General features: G+C 43.7%; 2 protein-coding genes across 6 annotated transcripts in view; one reads left to right on the top strand and one right to left on the bottom strand.

Moving 5' to 3' along the window:
- pisd (phosphatidylserine decarboxylase) overlaps positions 1-11,920 on the top strand; it is a 63,551-nt gene extending 51,631 nt beyond the window's left edge. For all 4 annotated transcript variants that reach the window (XM_007910903.2, XM_042337545.1, XM_007910901.2 and 1 more), the window contains 5 exons: positions 3,701-3,937; positions 4,947-5,085; positions 6,360-6,503; positions 9,548-9,708; positions 10,403-11,920. In XM_007910903.2, the coding sequence (XP_007909094.1) occupies positions 3,701-3,937; positions 4,947-5,085; positions 6,360-6,503; positions 9,548-9,708; positions 10,403-10,627 (906 nt within the window). In that variant the 3' untranslated portion in view covers positions 10,628-11,920. The remainder of the gene's footprint in view (positions 1-3,700; positions 3,938-4,946; positions 5,086-6,359; positions 6,504-9,547; positions 9,709-10,402) is intronic.
- A 205-nt stretch (positions 11,921-12,125) lies between these two features.
- sfi1 (SFI1 centrin binding protein) overlaps positions 12,126-22,706 on the bottom strand; it is a 48,148-nt gene continuing 37,567 nt past the window's right edge. The window contains exons 27-32 of one of the 2 annotated variants that reach the window (XM_007910898.2): positions 22,491-22,586; positions 18,711-19,056; positions 17,317-17,476; positions 16,395-16,500; positions 15,973-16,084; positions 12,126-12,452 (exon numbers count right to left, since the gene is read on the bottom strand). In XM_007910898.2, the coding sequence (XP_007909089.2) occupies positions 12,345-12,452; positions 15,973-16,084; positions 16,395-16,500; positions 17,317-17,476; positions 18,711-19,056; positions 22,491-22,586 (928 nt within the window). In that variant the 3' untranslated portion in view covers positions 12,126-12,344. The remainder of the gene's footprint in view (positions 12,453-15,972; positions 16,085-16,394; positions 16,501-17,316; positions 17,477-18,710; positions 19,057-22,490; positions 22,587-22,706) is intronic. The other variant, XM_007910899.2, reaches the window with a different exon arrangement.

Below are 22,706 nucleotides of genomic sequence, written 5' to 3'. Positions count from 1 at the left end.
TGCAATAATGCATTACCATGGTTCCTCTCTTCTCTTCCCCCTTCACATACACACACACACACTCATGTAGATAGATGACAACTGAAATACTGTGGGAAAATTCTGGGACTTTTGGGGCACATGTTCCTGGAGCAGGCAATCAATGTAGAATTCCCATGACAACTGAGAAGCCTTAATTACACAGACTTTTAATAGGTTTTCTCCATAGTGACTGAACAGTGATTCTGGTGTAGGGCAAGATTCCTTTTCCTCCAGAAAGAGCCAGACAGCCTGGCAAACAATTGATTTTGCAAAATACTTTGGATTCTAGGCATTGTATCAAGTTCTGTTTGGGTTGGCGCTTCATAGACCTACAATTAATCAGTTTGGCAACAATCCTGATTTCTACAAAGCTCAGTCAGATAAAATGTGCAGACAAATACAGGTACCACTACCAATAGGCTGTTCATGAGCATGTGCGCAATAATCTCAGGATATCAGCATCAAGCAGCTTAGGAGTCAGCTCAGCCATGGAGCCTGTTCCACCAGTTTATTTGGTGAAGGGTCATATCTGCACCCATCCCAGTGGGCGTTAATTGTGATGCGTAAGAAAGGGAAGAACGTGACCTTGCCTTTACGACCTTGATAAATCTTGCAAAAACTTGTTGGGTTGTGGACAGTGAGGACAAGATTGAAACTCACACGTGTCCAATAGGTCTATCCAAAGAAAGAGATTGATCAGTCAGGACCCCTCAGGTTGGAGACGCTCAGACTGCGTGTAAATATTAATAATCCTTGCATTTGATGTAGCGCCTTATCACGACTTCGAGACGTCTCAAAGCGCTTCACAGAATATACTGTGAAGTGTAGTGACTGTACATTTTGTGGATGAAATGCGGTAGGCAGCCAATTTCTGAATGAGGAAGTTCTTGATGCCTTTTGTTAATTTGCTCTTGGAGACGAGATTATTCACAACATTAGTGTTGGGAGGAACCCAGGCATTTATTTTGGTGACAAAATCCTGGTTCTCAGACCTACTCTCTCTAACCATCTTTATAGTCTCAATCGATCTCCTGTAGGTAAGATCCATGATCATGGCCGGCAGACGTGACATGGAGCCTTTGATTGGCAGGAATGCTCTTCACAAGATGAGCGAAACGACACTAAGCATTTCTGAAATAAGCTGTGAACGGCTTCCCCTCCAAAGTGAGAAAAGGAAAATAATTTAGGGATGATGGTGGGATCATAATTTTAACCCATTGGGGACGATCATTCAATATTTTTTCAAAAATGACACACCGGCATCTCTCCTCCAGTTGGCCAAAGATTCAGTCACATAGTATTTGAACTTGTAGCCTACATTGGTAGGAAATCCCTGTGGTGTCCAGGGTTGGGAACTGCACGTAGTAAGTAGTTGAGATTTGAGTTTGACCTATTCAAATTTAAATTTACCCTCGGGTTTGTATGATCTTAAGTTTCTTGCAGCCACAGCCGGGCTTGGTAAACTGCACGATTTAGGAGAGCCACACATTTCATTTGGCACGTGGAAAGGCCAGCTAAAAGGACCATTTTCCAAAACAATTTCTCTGTTTGCATTGAGGTCTCAGGATTTCATGGTGCCAAGAGTTTTATCTCTTCCCCCCCCCCCTCCCCTTTCTTTAATTGAAAGGAAGTAGGAATTTCTTGATGTGCACAGTTTTAGGATTCTGTGTAGAGGGCACCCGAGATTATTGTCTAGTCGAGGCCGCTGTTAGTCTCCTACGAGAACAAAGCCTCAGGGAGAGGTTAGTGAGCTGGGAAGTGTAATGCATCTCACCACAGGAGAAGAACCTAGAGAACATTGAGGCCTATTCTCTCTCCGTGCTCTGACCAAACCGTTTCTCTTGATGCTGCCTGGAGTAAGTTGCATGTTTTTCCTGAGCTCCACACAACTCGCACCTCAGTCAGTGCTGCCGTTCATCACGAAGCTGGTCTCCACATCCCGGCCTGCAGAGTCCACTTTCTGTATTACTTTGGGGTTACTTTGCTATAAATCCTTTTTTTAACTATATATGTAGAGGTTTTTCAAGATTATCTGCATTACCAGGGACTTCTCATTTTTTTTTCACATAAGTTCATCTCCATGTGCAGATTCTCTGCCCAGCCTGCTGCTTGATTTCTCTTTCTGCCCAGGTGCTGTTTGGAACTGTTTGAGTTTGTGTGTGTTACATTGCTATCGTTTGTTACGATCGAGGTCTCAGTGCTGCCTCCTCCGACCAACGAACTAAGGGTGCGGCTCAGAACAAAGCCTTGTATACAGCGGAGTAGGGGAAGGTCATCTGACCAAAATGACAGATCATACCTACGGTAGGTAATGTAACGTTTGTAAGGACGAGACCATGTCTTCTGATTGACATGTTGACTTCTGGTTGGATTTGGGGGGAGAGGGAAAGGGATGCTGTTGAATGCTGCTGTAATCAAATTTCTGACACTATCCTCTTTATATGCAAGTTGTTGAGGTACCAATTTTATCTTCTTGCAGTAGAAACTGAATGCTGGTTTAGATGCCCTCTTAGTTTTGTATCCAACTCTTTTCCGTTGTTAATTATTTCCTGAACATTGTTTTTTTTTGTTACTTCCATTGCCCATCGAGCTCTTTCCTACCTCACTTCCCCATCTCTGCCCAACACTGAGCAGTGGTCCCATCACCCCACCACTACACCAGCCAATAGGTAGTGCAAACACACACTCACACACATGCGCACACACGCACACAACTTCATCTCTTGTGATTCTTCCTGTCGTCAGGGAAGCATTTGAGATCTGGAACTGCTTTACAGGAAATGGATTCAGCTCTGAATCCTAATATTATTGTGCTGCGTAGTCAACATCCTAACCTAACATCAGTCTCCAGCACAGAGCTGGTTGCTGGTGTTTGAAGTACAATGAGTCGGTGTTTATTTTTCTGATTTAAAAAAAAAAACAGTTGTGTGTCTGTGAAAGACCTTTGGTCACTGCAGAGAGAGCATTGTGGCAGGAGCACTTTCCACTGGACGTTTGTGTATTTTGGGCAGTTCTCAGTTACGTTATCGAGTGTCAAATGACATCCCCAACCAGGAAAAAGCTGCTTCCGGGCACAGTGCAAAATATCTCAGTTCAAACATTTTGATTGTTTGGCTGTAATTACGATAATCAATTGTTGATAGAAACGGGTTGTCTGAGGGGAGTAAGTGGTCTTGTTAGTTTACAGGGTTGGGATCGACCCCGACTTTTTCTTTTAATTCTCGTGATCAAATGGTCAAATTTTGAAACCAGGAACTGTTGCTGCCAATGATAATTTCACATGTTTTTAAACCTAAATGATGTCACCATCTGCTACACCTGCTGTGGTGTTGAGTCTCGCATGTGATTATCGGAAACCACTTTAATTCATATACTCTTTTAATCAGAAGCCATTATGTACAGGAACAGCCTTTTTGATAAAACAAATTCTCTTTAATGTATGTGCTTGAGATCATACACACACTAACCGTGTTTTAGACACCCCTCATTCACATCTAGGGAAAACAAAACAATTGTCTTATATTTCATGTTTTACCACCTTGAATATTTTTCCATAGGAATATTGATGTATTTTGACACTAATGGTTGTACTGTATATATTCAATCCCATCCTGGTTGAATTCATACGGTACTGGCAAACTACGAAGGCAATTAAATGTGCTTAATCTGCCTCTTGCAGGTTGGCTTGTACAAATCTATTCCCACTAGATTGCTTTCCCGGGCCTGGGGACGCTTGAATCAGGTGGAGCTGCCAACGTGGATGCGAAAGCCAGTCTACAACCTGTACATATGGACATTTGGTGTAAATATGAAAGAAGCTGCAGTGGAGGACTTGCAACATTACCGAAACCTCAGTGAATTCTTCCGCCGAAAGCTTAAACCTCAGGCGCGCCCTGTCTGTGGCTCTCACTGTGTGGTAAGATTCTGCTGTATTTTGGTACCTGAGAGAGTGCTTTCACTGCCTTTCACCTCAAGGCGCCTTTTAAGATCGAGTTTAGCTTATGGTAGATATCAGCCAATTGAAGAATAATCTCTTTTCTCTTTCTGTGATAGGACAATGATTGGTTTTCTTTCCTTTGTGTGTGGTTTGTATTAAACTAATTTAATAGGAGGGATGTTAGAATTGTCAAATCGAACACTATCCCATTTTAGAGGTTTGCTGGCAGTGTGGAGCACTCCCAAGTCAGGAGTCAGATATGCAGAGTAAAGTTACCAATACTCCACTACTGCATCATCAGGTCCTAGAGGTGAATGACCACACACTGGTCTGCTTCTCTGCTTACTGTTCTCAATGATGTAGCAGTGCCAGCTAACTAGGGCTTTATTGTAGCTTTCGGGCAACCTAGACATTGGTCTTGTGGTAAATCATTTGCATTATCATTTTAAATTGTTTTATTTTAAAAATGGTGGTGGAAACGGATTCAGTGACAACTTTCCAAAGGGAATTGGATAGGAACTTGAAGAGGAAAAACTTGCAAGGATATGGGGAGAGAGCGGGCAGTGGGATTGATTAGGTGGCTCTTCCAAAGAGCCAGCACAGACACGATGGGCCAAATGGCCTCCTTCTGTGCTGTAATAATCTATGATTCTATGCCACAAACATATTGAGGGTCGTATCATCTTTCATAGCTGGTGTCTCACCCGAGAACTAAACTGCGCCCAACAGAAAGGCACGTGATGTGTTGCATCTTGGTATTGTGTGGCAGGCCAGGAATGAACCCGTTTGTTGCCCACAGTAGCCTAGATGTGTTCTGTTAGATTGCCCTGTAGACAGAGACAGTAAGGTGACATTTTACATTTTGAAAACAAAAAGGTTTATCCCACGAGATCAATGTAAACCATTGAGTGTGAGGATTATGACGACTGACTACACATACGTGGGTTGAGTCGCTGAGTGATGGTGTCTCCGCATTGGGGTTTTCTAGATCAGCCCTTCTGATGGAAAGATCCTTCACTTTGGGAGGGTGAAGAACTGTGAGGTCGAGCAAGTGAAGGGAGTGACGTATTCACTGGAGACTTTCCTGGGCCCCCAGACCTGGTGTGAGAACCTGGAGATCAGCAATAGTAAGTCTTGGATTTGTTTTGAATTAAAGCTCTAATAGTTATGGCCTGTGCCAACAGTATTGTGGAAATACCACCCTCCTCCCTGCAGTCTGTCTGTTGTTCTGCTTAGCAATGCATCACCAGCTGCCTGTATCCCGCTATTGTCTCCATTCTCAAGCTGCTGTAACCATCGGTGGCCGTGCCTTCAGCCACTACACTCTGGAACTCTCCCTCAATCCCTCCGCCTTTCCCCCTTCCTCCCCACTTTCAAATCCCGCTAAGAACCTTCCTTTTTGATCAGACTTACAGTCACCTCCATGCCTCCCTCTCCCACTGGCTCAGGGTCAGACTCTGACACTGTCAAGCTGCCCCATGTGAAGGGCGTTATATAAATGCAAGTTGTTGTTGTTGTAACGAGCCCTGGAGCGAGGCATTCACCAGCTTTAACAATAATTGGCCTCTAATTAATGGCGTTCTCTCCAAATCAAAAGATCCTGCTACTTGTCTGTGATTTACTCCATAAGGAGATCTGTCCACTTATCTAATTATGGGAAATTCAATGGACATCAGTAGCTGCCCAGTGACTCTGCTGGAATTTCCCTTTGTTTTTCTAAACCTACGTCCTCTTTGTCTTGCTGTGGATTTTACCTTTTCAACCCCATTTAAAATGTTATAGCTGAATAAACATTTCCTCTTTTTAAAGACTTCAGTTTGAATATGTTGCTTCCTATTTGATGTGTCGAAATGGCCAAATGCAATCAGCCATTCACTTCCTGGCTGTTTGTGGGACATTGCTCTGCGCAAATTAGCCGCCGTGTTTGCCTACGAATTACACTACACTTTACAGTCTAATCTGTAGAAGTGTTTTGAGGCCTCTCAATGTGAAAGGAATACATTGGAACTCATTAGAATATACAGCACAGAAACAGGCCATTCGACCTAACTGGTCTATGCCAGTGTTTATGCTCCACATGAGCCTCGTCCTGGCCTTCCTCAACTAAACCTTCAAGCACGAACTTCTAACAAAAAAAAGAGTTCTGTGAAAAGCAAGTAACCTGAAGTCATGTTGTTCTGCTTTCTCTCTCTCTCACCACCTTCATTTTTCTCCCTTCTTCTGAAGTTTGTAGCACAAGCTAAATTTCAGTCCATGAGCATTTCCGTAACAAGCCACTGTTTGTCTGTGAGTCTCAGCAATTCATGTTAGCTACATGTTCAACTCGGCCCCTGTGAGCCCAATCTCATGTCGGGCACTCATTGCAAGTTACGGCATAATTTGTTTTTGTTTTAACTTTCAGGTAAAACTGAGACATTCCAGGATCAACTGGTGACCAAGGAAGGCAATGATCTGTACCACTGTGTTATTTACCTGGCGCCTGGCGACTATCACTGTTTTCACTCACCTACTGACTGGAGAGTTTCACATAGACGCCATTTCCCAGGTACAATGTTTCCGCATTTAATCAAACCCAGTAAAGAAACCACAGTGTAGAACTTAAAAGTGTTCTAGTGTTGGGAAAAGAAACAGGAGCGGGGTATATTTATCACAACATACAATTCAAGATGTTTTTCAAGACTCCTGTTCTGAACACACAGGAACAACAACAACAAGATTCCATTTATAGAGCGCCTTTCACGTCGGGAGGACGTCCCAAGGCGCTGACAGTTGGGTCAGGACCCGAGCATTGGGGAAATGGTCAGGATGAGGGGAGGGAAGGGAGGAAGCGAGGAGGGGGTAGAGAGTCGAGAGGGGAGCTGAAGGCGCGGTCAAAGAGAAAGGTTTTGAGACCGGCCTTGAAGGAGGAAAGGGAGGAGGCGGCGAAGGCACTGGGGGATAGAGTTCCAGAGCCTCGGGGCTGAGAGGCTGAAGGCCCGGCCACCGATGGTAGGGCGGTTGGGGCGGGGATGTGGAGCAGACCGGAGCCAGAGGAACGGAGGGTACGGGCAGGTAGGTAGGGGGATAGTAGGTCGGAGAGGTAGGAGGGAGCGAGGCCGTGAATGGCATTGTAGGGGAGGATGAGGATCTTGAATTCAATGCAGAAATTGCCTGAACCTCATCACATTGTCTCCATCAAGATCATAATTCCTTCAATTGAGAGCCCTCTTCCTCCTCCTCCTGTCTGCATTCCAGCTCCTAGTAAGAATATGGCCAAGGCTGGGGAAAAGTCCTCCAACCTGGAGTCGTGAATCTCAGTGGTTTAGAGCACTCGCCTCGCAAGTGAGAGGACCTGGGTTCGATTCCTGGGCAGCGTGAAACGTTGGGCAAGTTTCCTTACTGCACACGCCTTTGTTTACCAGCAGTAAGTAGGAACCTGGTTGTCAGTCGATTGGCGGATCGTTTTTCTATGGGTAATAATCCCTTCAAAACAATTAATAATTTGGTCACTCAATCCACGACTGTTTGTGGGGCACTGCTGTCCGCAATCGGCTGCCGCGTTTCACCCGCAAATATATACAGTCAATTCACTTTACAGTATACTCTGTGAAGCGCTTTGAGAAGTCTCGAAGACTGATAAGGTGCTGTGTCAAATGCAAGGATTATTATTATAATCTGCATGAGAGGCAGAGCAACTTGCCTTGTTAGGTATTGGCTATTAGCCTCTGTGCTGCAGCATTCACTGCACAATGAATCTACAGAAAAAAATCTAAATGTTTTTTGGAGTTGAATCTGTCTCTTGTTCTTGTTGTACGGTGCAGACAGAGTCTGTGTTCTGAAGCCAATTTTTACTTGAGCAAGAACAATTCACAGAGTAAGACATTTCAGGCAGAACACATTTGTTACATAGCGCTCTCTTAACGTTCTTCGTGTGAGGTAACCTTGTTTAGGTGCTCGGGATGGTCCAATTGTGTCATTGCTTGAGCTCAAAATGAGATGTGGAAAATTTACTGAGTCCTAGGAAATTAGGTGACCACTAATGTTGCTTCCTGTTTGCAATGTACAAGGAACTTCCTGAGTATTGATGTCACATCCTCAGTGAAGGACGTGCACTGTGGGCGGGAGATGCCGTAAACAGTGACCTGACAACCCAGACGTACAGGAAGCTGGCTGGCTGACACCGAAAACCAAGCTTCCAGTGGGTGCAGATTCACAGGAGACCCGCTCAGGGCAACACTATAATTGAAGGATATTATAATTGGGTTTCCTTGTATCTGTTTGTAAAGGCACAATCCAACTTCCAGGTTTGGTCCTGAAATCAGCAGCTGCCAGACCGACAGTACTGACACTACAGTTAGCCTCAGCCTCTCAAGTGAGAGCGAAACATCAGCAATCTAAATCCTGATCACTAGCCCCCCCACCCCCACCCCCACCCCCACTGTAAAGCTTGTGTGCGAGTGCTGGAGTGAGTTTGACCCCTGTGATGTGCCCCATTATCAAATACACTCCGAACAGCATCTGTCAAGGTTCCCATGTTAAGGGCTCACAGACAAGGTCCTGAAGGAGATAATTCTATGACAAATAAAAGCACATCGAATATCTTTATAATTCGATCTTTTGTATTAGCAGCAAAAATATCGAGACAACTGGCAAGAGATGTGGAGAATTTTTTTCTACAGAGAGTTGTGGTCTGGAATTCACTGCCTGAAAGGCTGGTGGGAAGGATTCAATAACAACCTTCAAAAGGGAATTAAAGAGGAAACATTTGCAAGGATGTGGGGGAGTGGGACTGATTGGGTAGTTCTTCTAAAAATAATAATAATAATCCTTGCATTTGATATAGCGCTTTTCACGTCGGGAGGACGTCCCAAAACGCTTCACAGAACACACTGTAAAGTGAATTGACTGTATATTTGTGGGCGAACGCGGCAGCCAATTGCGCACAGCAATGTCCCACAAACAGTGGTAGATTGAAAATGACCAATTTATTATTGTTTTTGGTTTTGGAGGGATTATTATTAGGCTCTGTGTGGAGTAAGGAAACTTGCCCAAGGTTTCGCCCTCTGCCTGGAATTGAACTCAGGTCTCTCACTTGCAAAGCGAGTGCTCTAACCACTGAGCTACAGGACTCCACAAAAAGTCGGCAAAGGCACGATGGGCCAAATGGCCTCCTTCTGTGCTGTAATATTCTATGCTTCCATGAAGTGTCGGTGGTGTGGGGGGCGGGGGGCTGCATTTGAGAGTTGTGTAAAAGAAGATCAATTAGTAATGGAGCTTTTCTTCTCTTCCCACCCCTCAAAAATGGGGAACTGAATCTAGAAACATCAACTGAATAGTTACAAGTGTCGTCTTGTACTGATATACTGGCACTTTGCCATTTCAGCACAGTAAAGGTATTTTGAAATGTAATTCTATTTAGACAGATTGCCTGTTACTCTTTGGTTATGCACTTAACAGCATAAAATAGTTCAGACTTATTCATTCCCTTATCTCGCAGAGGGTTGCTGAATTTTGAGAGGATTGAAAGCGCTCTGGGACGCTACCCTGTGTGAGGAGGGCTGTATAAATACAAGTTGTTGTTGTTCTGACATGTTCTCTGCTGTTGCCCAGGCTCCCTGATGTCGGTGAATCCTGGTGTTGCTCGCTGGATTAAGGAACTATTCTGTCACAATGAACGAGTTGTCCTCGCTGGCGAGTGGATACATGGGTTCTTCTCGCTGACGGCTGTCGGAGCCACAAACGTTGGATCAATTCGCATTTATTTTGACAGTGTGAGTGTAACCTCTCCTTGGGATTCAAGCCATTTTTTATCTGATTGTGACGAAAATCTCCTTCACTAACAAAGGGGAAATAGAGGATGCTATTTAGGGCAATTAAATAATTGGGTCTAACTGCTGTAGTGATGGTTTACTGTTGAAAGGGCAATGTGGAAGCTTTGAGGTGTTCGACTTTGTTTGTTTGCGCTGTAACATTTCTCAGCAGCTCCCATTGTACAGGATTCCTGGTTTTAAGCATAAATGTGTACAATGAATAATCCATCTTGGGCTGTACATTATCTACCCATTTATTAATTGATTATTGATAATGCACCATAGCTTTATAAAGAACCACGACTGTTTGTGGGACATTGCTGTGCGCAATCGACTGCCGTGTTTCGCCCAAAAAATATAGTCAATTCACTTTACAGTGTATTCTGTGAAGCGCTTTGGGACGTCTTGAAGATGAATAAGGCACTGTATCAAATGCAATGATTATTATGGTCAGTAAGCACATACAGGCATTCCTGACCACAGGAATATCCTCCTGGGGAAGAAGCGGTATCTCCTTGGCTTTCAGCCGACTCCCAAGTTGACGTGTTTGGCAATGGAGTTGAGTGGATCCTCTGGTGACAGTCTGATAACTTGATAGCGAGGATGTGGCTTGAATATTGCATGGAATGAGGAACTTTTATCTTCTTTCCTGCAGGATCTGCACACCAACAGCCCTCGCTACATGAAAGGATCCTATAACGATTTCAGCTTTGTGACAAACAACAACAAAGAAGGGATCACCATGAGAAAAGGCGAGCACCTGGGCGAGTTTAACCTGGGCTCTACCATCGTTCTCATCTTTGAGGCACCAAAAGACTTCACCTTTAACCTTAATTCTGGACAAAAGATCAGGTTTGGCGAGGCCCTTGGGTCCATGTAATGCAAGTACTGTCGCCTATTGACTCCTTTGTTGAATTGGAGCAAAGAGGAGTGAAATGCAGGTCTAAATCTTTCATCCTTGCCACAGAAGCATCTCCCATCACCTCCATCGAAGGTACCAGCTCAACCATGACGACCGGCACTGCCGTCTTCTTCAGAGATGAACTGACCTATCAGATCCTTCAACTGCTCCTTTAACGAGGACGCTTGTGGGCGGAGAGGACCTTCAGAGCTTGTGCAGCGTCAGCCACTCCCGGCAGAGGGAAGAGCTGGCAGGTCACCAGGAATGGGATGCTGACAGATGGTGATGGGCCCTGAGTGTTGTGTGTTGAGGGGCCCTGTTCCGAATGGCAGTGGCACAGGGTTTCCTGCAAACACTGCCAGGGACGGGTGATGCTAGAGTATTTGCTGAATAACTCCTTGCAGGTGAAATCATTGGGTCATTCTAACTGTTTTAGTTTATGCAGTATTTTTATATACTAAAAAAAACACTTGATGCATTGAATTACATTTGAGAAAATAAACTAATACTGTACCAAATCTTGTTGCAGCTGAACTTTCTTTGGGCTAACGTGGGTGTGTTTTTCTACATCTCGGAGGCAGATGCAATAATCTTGGGCTTATTACCTTTCAGTTTAAGCCTTAAACCTTTCCAACTGCCTTCAAATGACTTGAGGAAAAGCAAACTCATACACCTGATGTGAAATGCATTACTTAATTCAGTGTAAAATGGGACAAAGCTACAGTGGAATTAGAATGTGGAAGTTGAAAGCTTTGGTCCGACTTTTATTTTTACAAAATCTGTAGATTTTGTATCAAAAAAATTCTATGCAATGAAAGTCATTAGATCCTAATTTCCTTGTCCTATTCTCATTCCTATTTAATGCAAACCATCTACAAAAGCCATGGGATGGGGGGATCCAGATTTTGTTACATTTTTTGTTTCACTGAGCACTTCTTTACACAACAAATCACTGCCAAAAGTTGGTAATTATGCTCATAATGTGATTCTTTTATAGCTCTAGGCAATCACTTTTTAGGATTTCACAAGTGTAAAGATCCACACACGTGTGCAGCATTACAATAAGGTATTTGGTACAAGTTTTTCCAAAAAATAAGTTGTGCCAGTATTGTATTTTTATTCTGTACTTTTTGTTGTGTGTGGTTGCTGTAGGAATATTTGGGGTTTGAAGAGTGTGGACTATTGTGTGAGTGTTTTAATGGTCACTGCCGTTGATTTATTCCATTAGGAGCAGTGACCAATGAATAAAATAAAACTAGCATTTCACAAGGATCTTTGAAAATTTGATTGTACTTTTTTGGGCCTGACCCGGCTATTTAATTCACTACCAGCTTCAAAATAGAGGCCTCAAAGCAAGCGTGTGGGCGAGCCTCTGCGTTTGCCTACATAATGTATTTACAATTTCACAAATCTATTTAAGCTCCCTCAACATTTATTAAGAATCCTAATGTTTAATTTAAAAATTGCATATCTGTAATCTGCACACGACTGAGCTTGGAACCATTATTCCTAAGTAGTGATCCCCCAGTAAGAAGCTTAATCGGTCGTTAATGTAATTTTGAATCCATTTAATTTTAAAAAAATATTTAATTATGAAACAACATTTTAGATAACAAACTGGATTATTGATGTGTACAAACATAATTCTACATTTGTGTAATAGTGTGCTGATCCCAGTGGTTTGGCAGACGTGACCTTACACAGTGAGCAAGGCCCGAATCTCCTGCACTCTGGCCGTGTACTGCTGCATGTGCGGCATTGCTCTCCTCAGCTCCTCTGAAACCCGGTCAATGTCCAGCTCCAGCTACAGAACCCAAAACATAGCCTTTACTTAAAACTATTTAGTAGATGCTTGTTGTGTACATTTTGCTTCATTTCAGAGATCAAATGTGTAGGTAATGTCAGTTCTCTCACACAGCCTCACACGAGGGTTAGGGTTAGGGTCAACCTAATCCTTCAGTAGGGGAGAAATTAGGCAAACTCAAATAAAATCAAACCCAAAGTGCCTGCAATAGCTGTACGCATATTCCTTTCAAAGAGACTCAGGCCCCGGTTCATGAATCCTGAAACCAAATGGAACGATTGTCAATGTATAAGGACCAGGGCTTCAGATAAAGGCCACACAAAGGCAGGTGTAAACCTCAGCCTGGTCTCAGCCTGGGACAGCACCTCACCTCTGATTCAGTGGGTTATGTAGCATTTTAGCTCATCGTCTCAGCTGATTGCAGCTCAATACTGGAGTGCTGCAGTGTCAGGAACGTTAGTTACACTGAGGTCCCGGCTGCTTGTTCAGGTGGACGTTAATAATCACGTGACACTTTTTGAAGAGACTTTGTCCTGGTACCTGGTCAACAAATCTCCCAAATAAAATTGGGCTTCACATTGTGGGTGTTTGTGGGCAAATTGTGTGCAAATTTCACCTACAGGATTCAGTCACCACACTTAACAGAAAATCCAGTGAGGCACTTTAAACCATTCAGAAGGGAAAGATTGAAGTTGGTTTTAAGACTGATGGAGACAATTACTGTGGATCTTTAAGGACCTTTTGACGGTTTAAGATCAGGCTGGACACAGCACATGACTTTGTGCAAGTGGATGTTTGTGTGACTTTTAGACATCTCACTAACATCTCACTGTGAGATGTCTAAAAATAGCTGCATTTGGGATTTAGTAGAGCATTCTATTGGTCACAAAGGTTTTTGATTGACAGCAGTACTTTGGGGAGTTTCTTATGTCATTTCCAGGTTAGAAATTGTTGTAATGAGGCTAAATTCTTACAAAACAGGCTCTCGCTGCATAACTTATATATTTTGACCCAACTTTTGTTTGTCACTGGAGGAAAGTGAGTGTCAGCCTTTACTACACACACACGCGTACTTTCTTCCTACAAAGGCTTCGGCATTAAAACGTACACTTGCCTGTTGCTTTACCAGTAGCACAAAGTTATTGTGACTGACTTGACTATTAAATTATGAGCCACAGCACAATATAACTGTAACTGAGTTGTTAATAAATCTCAATGATAATCATTTGACCTGACACAGTTTCTTGGCTTCAATCCGTCTCTTCATAGATCAGTAACTGTAAGTAAGCCAGTTAAATTTAGCGCTGTCAGATGTCATTAATGCATTATCCACAATGATGGAGAAATAAGGTGTGTTAATTACAGTTTGAAACGTAAGTAAGACAAGTGCCTATTTTTTCTCCAGTGAGCATCTGTAATACTGCCCTCAGAAACGGGGAGGGGGGGGGGAAGGGTCAACTATGCAGCCAGGTTATACGTTCAACAAACGTAGTCAAATTCCTCAAGCGGTTGCAGCTTTATTTGTGTTCCACTGTAATTCAATAAATAATGGGGTGAAAAATATAATGTGATAATCACTAGCAATAGCCATTTTCACTTAAATAATTCCAAAAAAGCAACACGTGTCACAGAGAGTGTGATCAATAATAATCCTTGCATTTGATGTAGAGCCTTGGCACGTCTTCAAGACATCTCAAAGCGCTTCACAGAATATACTGTAAACTAAATTTTGTGGGCGAAACACGGCAGCCAATTGCGCACAGAAGTGTCCCACAAACAGTTGTGTAATTTTTTTTTTTTTTTGGAAGGGATTCATACCCTGGAAAGCGATCACCAATCGATTAACAACCAGGTTCCTACTTACTGTTGGGTAAACTGACGCGTTTGGAGTAAGTAAACTTGCCTAAGCTTTCACTCCGCCCAGGAATCAAACCCAGGTCCTCTCGCCCGTGAGGCGAGTGCTCTAACACGACACTATAAACCTCCACTGGTGAAATAAAATCCGAACCAGCATTATAATGGGGCAAACATTTTACAATCAATACGCATAGATGCAGAAAGACAAAACACAAGTCATAAAGGGCAAAGGGTCAGTTGGTAGCATTCTCACTTCTTGAATCTGAAGGTTGTAGCTTCAAACCCACTGTCAGGACTGAGTTTATGGTCTGGGCTGACACTCCAATACAGTACTGGGGAAGTGCTACATTATCACAGTTGCTGGTCCTTCTGACGAGACAGTAAATTGGGGTCCCATCTGCCTGTTCAGGTGGACGATAAAAATCTTATGGCACTGTGCAAAGATTATCCAGATAAAACTGGACTTTCATTTCATGGCTGTTGTGAAATATTTTTGTGTACAAATTCTCTAAATTGTACAGAAATTTGTAAACACTTTGAGGCGTTCTCAATGTTGTAAGTATCATTTAAGCGTCTTGACGTGATAAGGCACTATATCAAATGCAAGGATTATTATTATTATCATTATTATACTGACTTGTTAAAGTGTGAACCCAGATGACAAATGTCCACAGGCTATTTAACATACGTGGATCCTTCATCAGGAGACGGTTTGGAGGAGAAACTCTGGCTGATTGTCTAATCCTTGTTCAAAGAGGCTATTCTTAGCCCCTCTATTATCCCCCGGGGGAGATCAGCAAACTCAGCACAGCCTAGCTTCACCATCTCACATGGGCGATTCATACACTGAACATCAGATTCATTTGACTACCAGGCTAGATTTATATACACTGTACAGCACAGAAACAGGCCATTGTAGCCCATGCCGGTGTTTATATTCCACGTGGAATTCACTGCCTTAATGTCTGGTGCAAACAGATTCAACAACAACTTTCAAAAAAGGAATTGGATAGGAACTTGAAAAGGAAAGATTTACAAGAATATGGAGAAAGAACTGGGGAGTGGGACTGATTGGGAAGCTCTTCCAAAGAGCCAGGGCAGGCACGATGGGCCGAATGGCCTCCTTCTGTACTGTAATATTCTATGATTCTATGAGCCCCCACTCATCCTTTACTCCTCCCATACCCTTCTATTCCCTTCTCCCTCATACAAAACAAATGAACATTTATATAACGCCTTTTGCGTCAGATCAGGTCCCGAGGCGCTGGACAGTCTGTGTGTGTATATCTAGCTTCCTATTAAATGTATCTATACTCTCTGATTCAAGCATTGCTTTGGGCAGCAAGTCCCACATTCTCTCTAACGTCTCTGTGTGAAGTAGTTCCTCCTAAACTCTTTTAAATCTCCTAGTCACTATCTTATATTCGTGCCCCGTGGTTACAGACTCCACAACAAGTGGGCACATATTAAATAAATCTTTATTTTCTTCGACCCCCCCACTCTACCCCGAATCCATCATAGGTGCCAGTTAGTCCTTTATATGAACAGGAAGGAAGGCCGAGTACGAACCCATTTAATCTTGTGCTATTTTTAATAGCCTCTTTTTGTGAATGAAATTGAATTACTGTTTAATACCAGTCGGGTAACCTGCCGAATACTTCACCTGCTTTAATTCAGATCTAATTTGCTGCACTGGTGTGGCTTCCTCCCATTCCTTGTCTGCTGCGTTTACTTGTAGCCACTTTGCCAGCACAGAGGCTTGTGTTCGCCACGATCTGCGAACAACAGGAGAAATTTATACTCACTAGAATAATAATAATAATCCTTGCATTTGATGTAGCGCCTTATCACATCTCAAAGCGCTTCACAGAATGTAAAAACAAAAAACAAAACTGTCCTTTTCCAGTTACCACAGTTCTACAGCTCTCCCATGATTAGTCAGTGCAAAGACCTGGTCAGTTAATCCTTGCTAAGTATTTGAATCACACCAGATGCCTTGGAATAAATGCCCTTCAGAAGGTGATTACATTGTGCATCACTCACTCCCGCAGCTACAAGAGGCAAGCGGGCAAAGTAAACACAGACCTCAGGCTCTCTTTGTCGTCCCGGAAACGCTGCATCTCCTGTCGTATCTTTCTCAGTTCTGCTTCCAGTTGCTGTCGCTCATTCCATTCCCCAAAGTCACCATCAGCTGGATTAGAAAGTGGGGTAGAGACCATTGGATTTGTTTCTGAACAAAAGTATGACCTTTACAGAAAATATTTCACAACAACCTATTTTCTTCGCTTTTTCCCTTCAAACAGCAGATATCAGCAGGCGTTCAACTACAAAGGCAGCAAAGTGAAACCCAATTCTGTCCTCACTCCCTCACCAATGACTATCTGGTGTGGGGTCACTGGACAGTAATAGTGGATTGCCCTTCCACCAGTTCACCCGTCTGGGAATGCTCAGGCCGCTATATATTGCCGCTGCCTTTCTGGTTAGACTCCAGCAGTTACCCCAACGCACACTCTGGGCTCCCCAAGCCTTGGCTCTTACCAACCCGCGCCTAATACTTTCTGGAATTAGGTAAACAGGATGGCTCACTCCAGAGAGAGAGAGAGAGAGCGCATTCTATTCCAACATTCTATCTCTGGGATTTCCATGTGTAGGTGGGATGTATTAAAATCTCAGTTTGGTTTGGATACTCTTTAAGCGTGGTGATGGGTTTCCGCATGTGTCAAGACACCCGGCTGGCCCCCAAGAAATGGTTGAGATCAAATAATACGACAGATCAAAGCTGTGATGTTGTTCAATCTCACCACTCCAATCATAGTACAGCCCAGCTAAGCCATCAAGGAAGCTAACTACTGAAGTGCTCTGAGACACTATCCCACGTGAAGGGTGCTATATAAATGATGTTAAAATTCAAAACCACAACGACTGTAAAGCTCTCAAGTTTTCGGTTATCAATAGAATATTCTCCGCCTTATAGTACAAGATAGTTCTCCATCATACAAGCAGGCACCTGTGTTCTGAAATACCAGACTGCGACCCCCCTTCCTGGGTCTGAAATCATCTGGAGAGAGCAACGTTGGAATTCTGTGGGAACGCTCACTCCACTCATCCTTCTGAGTCTCACAGCAAGGAACGTGAGCAAGGGGGCGACTTCTGACTGAATCCTGCATCTCGGGTGAAACAAAAAGTTCCATCATTTCATATCTATTGCTGCTGGAAAGTAATTATACAGGGTTACCAAAAAGTCGTGATAACTATTATCTAAAAAACACAAATATCATCATTTCTTTAAGACCTATTAGATTGTAACAGTATCACGACTTTTTGGTCACCCTTTAATAATAATAATAATGCTTACATTTGATATAGCGCCTTATCACGACTTTGAGACGTCTACTATTCAGAAATCGGTGGCCAGTACTATTATTAGGATTGTCACAGCCCAAACTGTCAGAAATCACAGGTTACTCACAGGGAAACAGAAAGCTGCACATTGTGCTGTTCCACTGAATAGATCAATGCTCACAACAATTTCAGTGGGAACATACTACAGCACTTAAAATCAGGTTTTAATTTTTTGTGTTAATTATTCTGCATTGGAGAGGTAAAGGGGAGGAAATCACATCATCAGAGACCGACACCAGGGTGTCACAAGCAAAAAGTCACCAGCTTCAACTAGATAGAATTCTGACCGAGAAGGTTATTCAGACTGAATTGTTTAGTTCAATTTTGGATTCCAGGATTGATGGTGCAGACACCATGATGCTATGGTGTCCAGCATGACATGTCAGCTGTGGTTGTTTTAAGTACTGTTGAACTAGATAAAGAGAGAGATACGGATACTCCTGCCATGTACAGGGTTTATTCTCTGTCCATTTCTCTCCCCTTTTTGAAAATTCATGTTTGATCCCTGTTGTTTGCACTAACGCTGTAAGAAAGGTGCTCTAATTGGGCTGAGTGTCTTTAGGGAGAGGTATAGTCAGCCAGGATGACTGGTCCAGATCATTACCCATTGATACCAGAATTGTATTATTGTACTGTTTAATAATAATAATATGGTCATTCAATCCACGCCTGTTTGTGGGACGCTGCTGTGTGCAATTGGCTGCCGCGTTTCGCCCACAAAATATACAGTCACTACATTTTACAGTATATTCTGTGAAGCACTTTGAGGTGTGATAAGGCGTTATACCAATGGCGGCAAATCAATACCCCACCCAGCAGCACAGACAGGCGACTTCAGGGGAGGAGGAAGGATACGTTTTCAAATCAGGAACCAAAAAAAACCCTAAATGTAGAACAACAATAAATCACAATGATTGAAGGAAAACTCTTCAAAGCTTCCTCACCCCGGATAGAGCGGAATTAGTGAGCCCAGATCAAGCGCGCTGAGCAGTTACTTACTTGCTCTTCTTTCTCTTTCCTGGGCAGCATGAATGATGACGGGGGAAGGAGCTGCTCCTTTGGCAGTGAAGGATCCGGTTGATATTCGAGAGCAACCTTACCAGCTACCGAGGAGCTACTGGGATAGGTCACCACTGACCACACAGTTGCCCCCTCTAAAGTGGGCCCTGTATTACAGGACACATCACCGACAGCACCATCTTCAGACAACAACCAGCTGCAAACGTTGTCCTGACTTCTTTCTACTTCATACGGTTTAGACACTTGCGTGGTCTGTGTCTGCACTTTGACTGGAGATTGGTGGCTTGGAGAAGACTTTGGTGGTTCCGGCACAAGTGAACTGCCACTGGGGACATAAAATAAAACGAGGCATAATAATAAAAAATAATTCTTGCATTTGATACAGCATCTTATCACGTCTTTGAGACATCGCAAAGCTCTGCACAGGATACACTGTAAAGTGAATTGACTGTATATTTTGTGGGAGAAACGCAGCAGCCAATTGCGCACAGCAGCGTCCCACAAACAGTCGTGGATTGAGCGACCAAATTATTTTTTTAAAAGGGACTATTACCCTGTGAAAATGATCCACCAATCAAATCTTTAAACATATCTTTATAGTTAAAATGTATGAATAATTCAGAAACCAGGTTAATGGGTGGAACCCAATTCCAATGAAGAATGGTCCAAATTTGTATCCACTTGTATCCATTTATAATAATAATAATCTTTACACTTGTTTCAGGCCTTTCACATCAGCGCTTCACAAGGATTTACTGTAAAGCTCAGTGACTGCATTTTGTAGACAAGCGTGGCAGCAATTTGCCCATTGCAACCACCCACTAAGTGAATGATCAATTCTATCTGGAGGACTATTAGCCATTTGTTACTTTCTGGTCTTTTCCAATGATGCCCAACAGCTAAAGAACAGCAAAAGGTCAATGGTCCTTCAATTTACTCTCCCACCCCCACCCCCAACCCTCCAAACTTCAAGTGAAGAAAATGTTCACCTACTGTTTACCCAAATCCTAGTGTTCTATGTGGGATTGTTGGTAGATCAATGGAATGCCCTGACTATAAATGATAAGACACCAGCCCCTTGCCCAAACATCATGAGCCAATGACCTGCATCATATTAATAATCCTGGCATTTGATATAGTGCCTTATCACATTGTTGAGACGTCTCAAAAGCACATCACAGGAGCTTTGTGAAGTTTCACAGCTGCAGCTTTGCCCACGCTCTCAATTCTGAATCATATTGCATTCAGTCAATTACCTATCTACATCATGCTACCCCCTATCCTGGATTCCGTGTTAGAGCTGTCAGGGCCAGAAACTGGAAAGCAGCCGACAATATTATAAAGTGTTAGGCTGGTTCAGTTGGTAGCACTCTCACCTCAAAGTCAGAAGGTTCAAACCCCACATTAGAACTTTGAACTCAGTCTAGGCTGTCACCAAAGCATTGTAGGTAGTGAAACCAAAACAGACGTGGCTGGGAACACTCAGCAGGTCAGGCAGCATCAAAAGAGAAAGGAAAGTGAGTCAATGTTTCGGGTCCACGACCCTTCGTCAGAACAGTTAGGTTGTATTAGGCTGGAACGCAGTTCTGACGAAGGGTCGTGGACCCCAAATGTTGACTCACTTTCCTCTCTCCATAGATGCTGCCTGACCTGCTGAGTGTTCCCAGCGACTTCTGTTTTTGTTTCAGATTTCCAGCGTCTGCAGTACTTTGCGTTTTATTATAGGTAGTGAGTGTGGTGCATTGTTGGAGATGCTGCCCTTCAGATGAGATATTAAACTGAGATCCCATTTGCTTGTTCAGGGGAACGTTGAGGATCCCATGGCACTTTTCAAAAAGAGAAGGGAGTTTCTCCTGGTGTCTTGTCCAGCAAACCACCAAATAAAACTGGTCATTCACTTCATGGCTGCTTGTGGGACATTGCTGTGCACAACTAGCTCCCACTTTCGACTTCAGAATACAGTCACTACACTTCACAGTTCATCCTGTTAAGAGTTTTGAGACGTCTTCCCTACAGAGATTATTATATTAATCAGCTGCCAAATTTGCCTACAAAACATAATTAAATTTTAGAGTAAATCCTGTGAAGCAGTTTGACCTCCACCTAAGTAGATGGAAGAATTAATGTCTCATTTGAAAGATGAATGCAGTACAGTGATGAATGCAGGCTGATCACAGCTGCATTAAATCCACCTCATGGGGCTGTCAGTGGAGAGGAAATGCTGTTGCCTGGAGGGAGGCACACAAAGCAAAACACAGATGCCAATTACTGGAGAGGTCATCAACAAATCCCGCTCGGCACAATCGTGACAGGATGAAAAAATATTGTTGTTGAATTAAAAGGACTTAAGCAAAAGTATGATTTCATACGGTGACTCACAGCTTCGAATTAAAGCACAAAAACCTCTTCAGCGCATTGTAATATTCACAGCAAGAAGCTGAAAGTTCAAACAATTCACACAATCCCACAATATAATAATAATCCTTGCATTTGATACAACGCCTCATCACATCTTTGAGACGTCTCAAAGCGCTTTACAGAATATATTGTAAAGTGAATTGACTGTATATTTTGTGGGTGAAACGCGGCAGCCAACTGTACACAGCAGCGTCCCACAGTCGTGGATTGAGCGACCAAATGATTATTATTTTATTTTTGAAGGGATTTCTCCTGACCAACAACAACTTGCATTTATACAGTGCCCTTCATGCAGGGTAGAGTCTCAGAGCGCTTAATAACGGCAGAGACTGACGCTAAGGGGAGGGGGAGGTCTTTGGGTGTGATCTAAGATTCAAGTTTGGTGTGGGTGGGGATATGGATGGTAGAATTGGATGTTTTGAATCATGGAGTTGGGGAGACTGGCGAGGGGGGCATTGGAATTATCAAGGCAGGAGGTGACGAATGCATGGCTCAGGGTTTCGGATATGTTGGGTGTGAGGTACAATTGGAGTCAGACGATGTGGCAGAAGTGGAGGAAAGTGTTCCTGGTCAAGGACCGGATGTGGGGTTAGAAGGACAGCTGGGAATTGAACCTGATGCCTTAGGATGTGCAGAGCAAGGCTGAGGGCTAGGCTGGGGAGGGTAAGGAGGTCAGAGTAGCAGGGAAGTTGATGAGACCGACGAGTATTGGCTTGCGCTCCAGAAAGTCAACCACTTCAAGATGCAGGCTTTCAACAACAACAAGATTCCATTTATAGAGCGCCTTTCACGTCGGGAGGACGTCCCAAGGCGCTGTACATTTGGGTCAGGACCCGAGCAGGGGGGAAATGGTCAGGGTGAGGGGAGGGAAGGGAGGGAGCGAGGGGGGTTGTAGAGAGTCGAGAGGGGAGCTGAAGGCACGGTCAAAGAGAAAGATCTTGAGACCGGCCTTGAAGGAGGAAAGGGAGGAAGCGGCGAAGGCACTGGGAGATAGAGTTCCAGAGCCTCGGGGCTGAGAGGCTGAAGGCCCGGCCACCGATGGTAGGGCGGTTGGGGCGGGGGATGTGGAGCAGACCGGAGCCAGAGGAACAGAGGGTACGGGCAGGTAAGTAGGGGGATAGTAGGTCAGAGAGGTAGGAGGGAGCGAGGCCGTGAATGGCCTTGTAGGTGAGGATGAGGATCTTGAATTCGATCCTCTGGGGGATGGGGAGCCGGTGGAGGGGAGCGAGGGTGGGAGTGATGTGATCACGAAGCCTGGTGCTTTCAACAACAATTTACTTTTGTATTGCGCCCCTCACACAGAGTAGAGTCCCAGAGCACTTTCCACACATGCTTGCTTACCTGTCACAGTTTCTGTCAAGCAATCCTTCCTTTTCTAATGATTCTAAAAGGAAGTCTGGCCTTCTGGGCTGTAAGCGAGCCTGATGTGTAGAGTATCTTGTAACAGAAAGCAAGACTAAGTTAATTGTTCTCACCGAAGGACACACTGCTGGTAAGCTGCCCTTATCCAAGGCTTTAAACCCTTCCTGACCCAATCTTCCTAAATTTCTCCTAAAA

The sequence above is a fragment of the Callorhinchus milii genome, unplaced genomic scaffold (genome assembly GCF_018977255.1).
Source record: "Callorhinchus milii isolate IMCB2004 unplaced genomic scaffold, IMCB_Cmil_1.0 Scaffold8, whole genome shotgun sequence".
NCBI classification, from domain to species: Eukaryota; Metazoa; Chordata; class Chondrichthyes; order Chimaeriformes; family Callorhinchidae; genus Callorhinchus; species Callorhinchus milii.
Note: the sequence above shows the minus strand (reverse complement) of the source record. Positions and strands in the feature narration are given on the sequence as shown.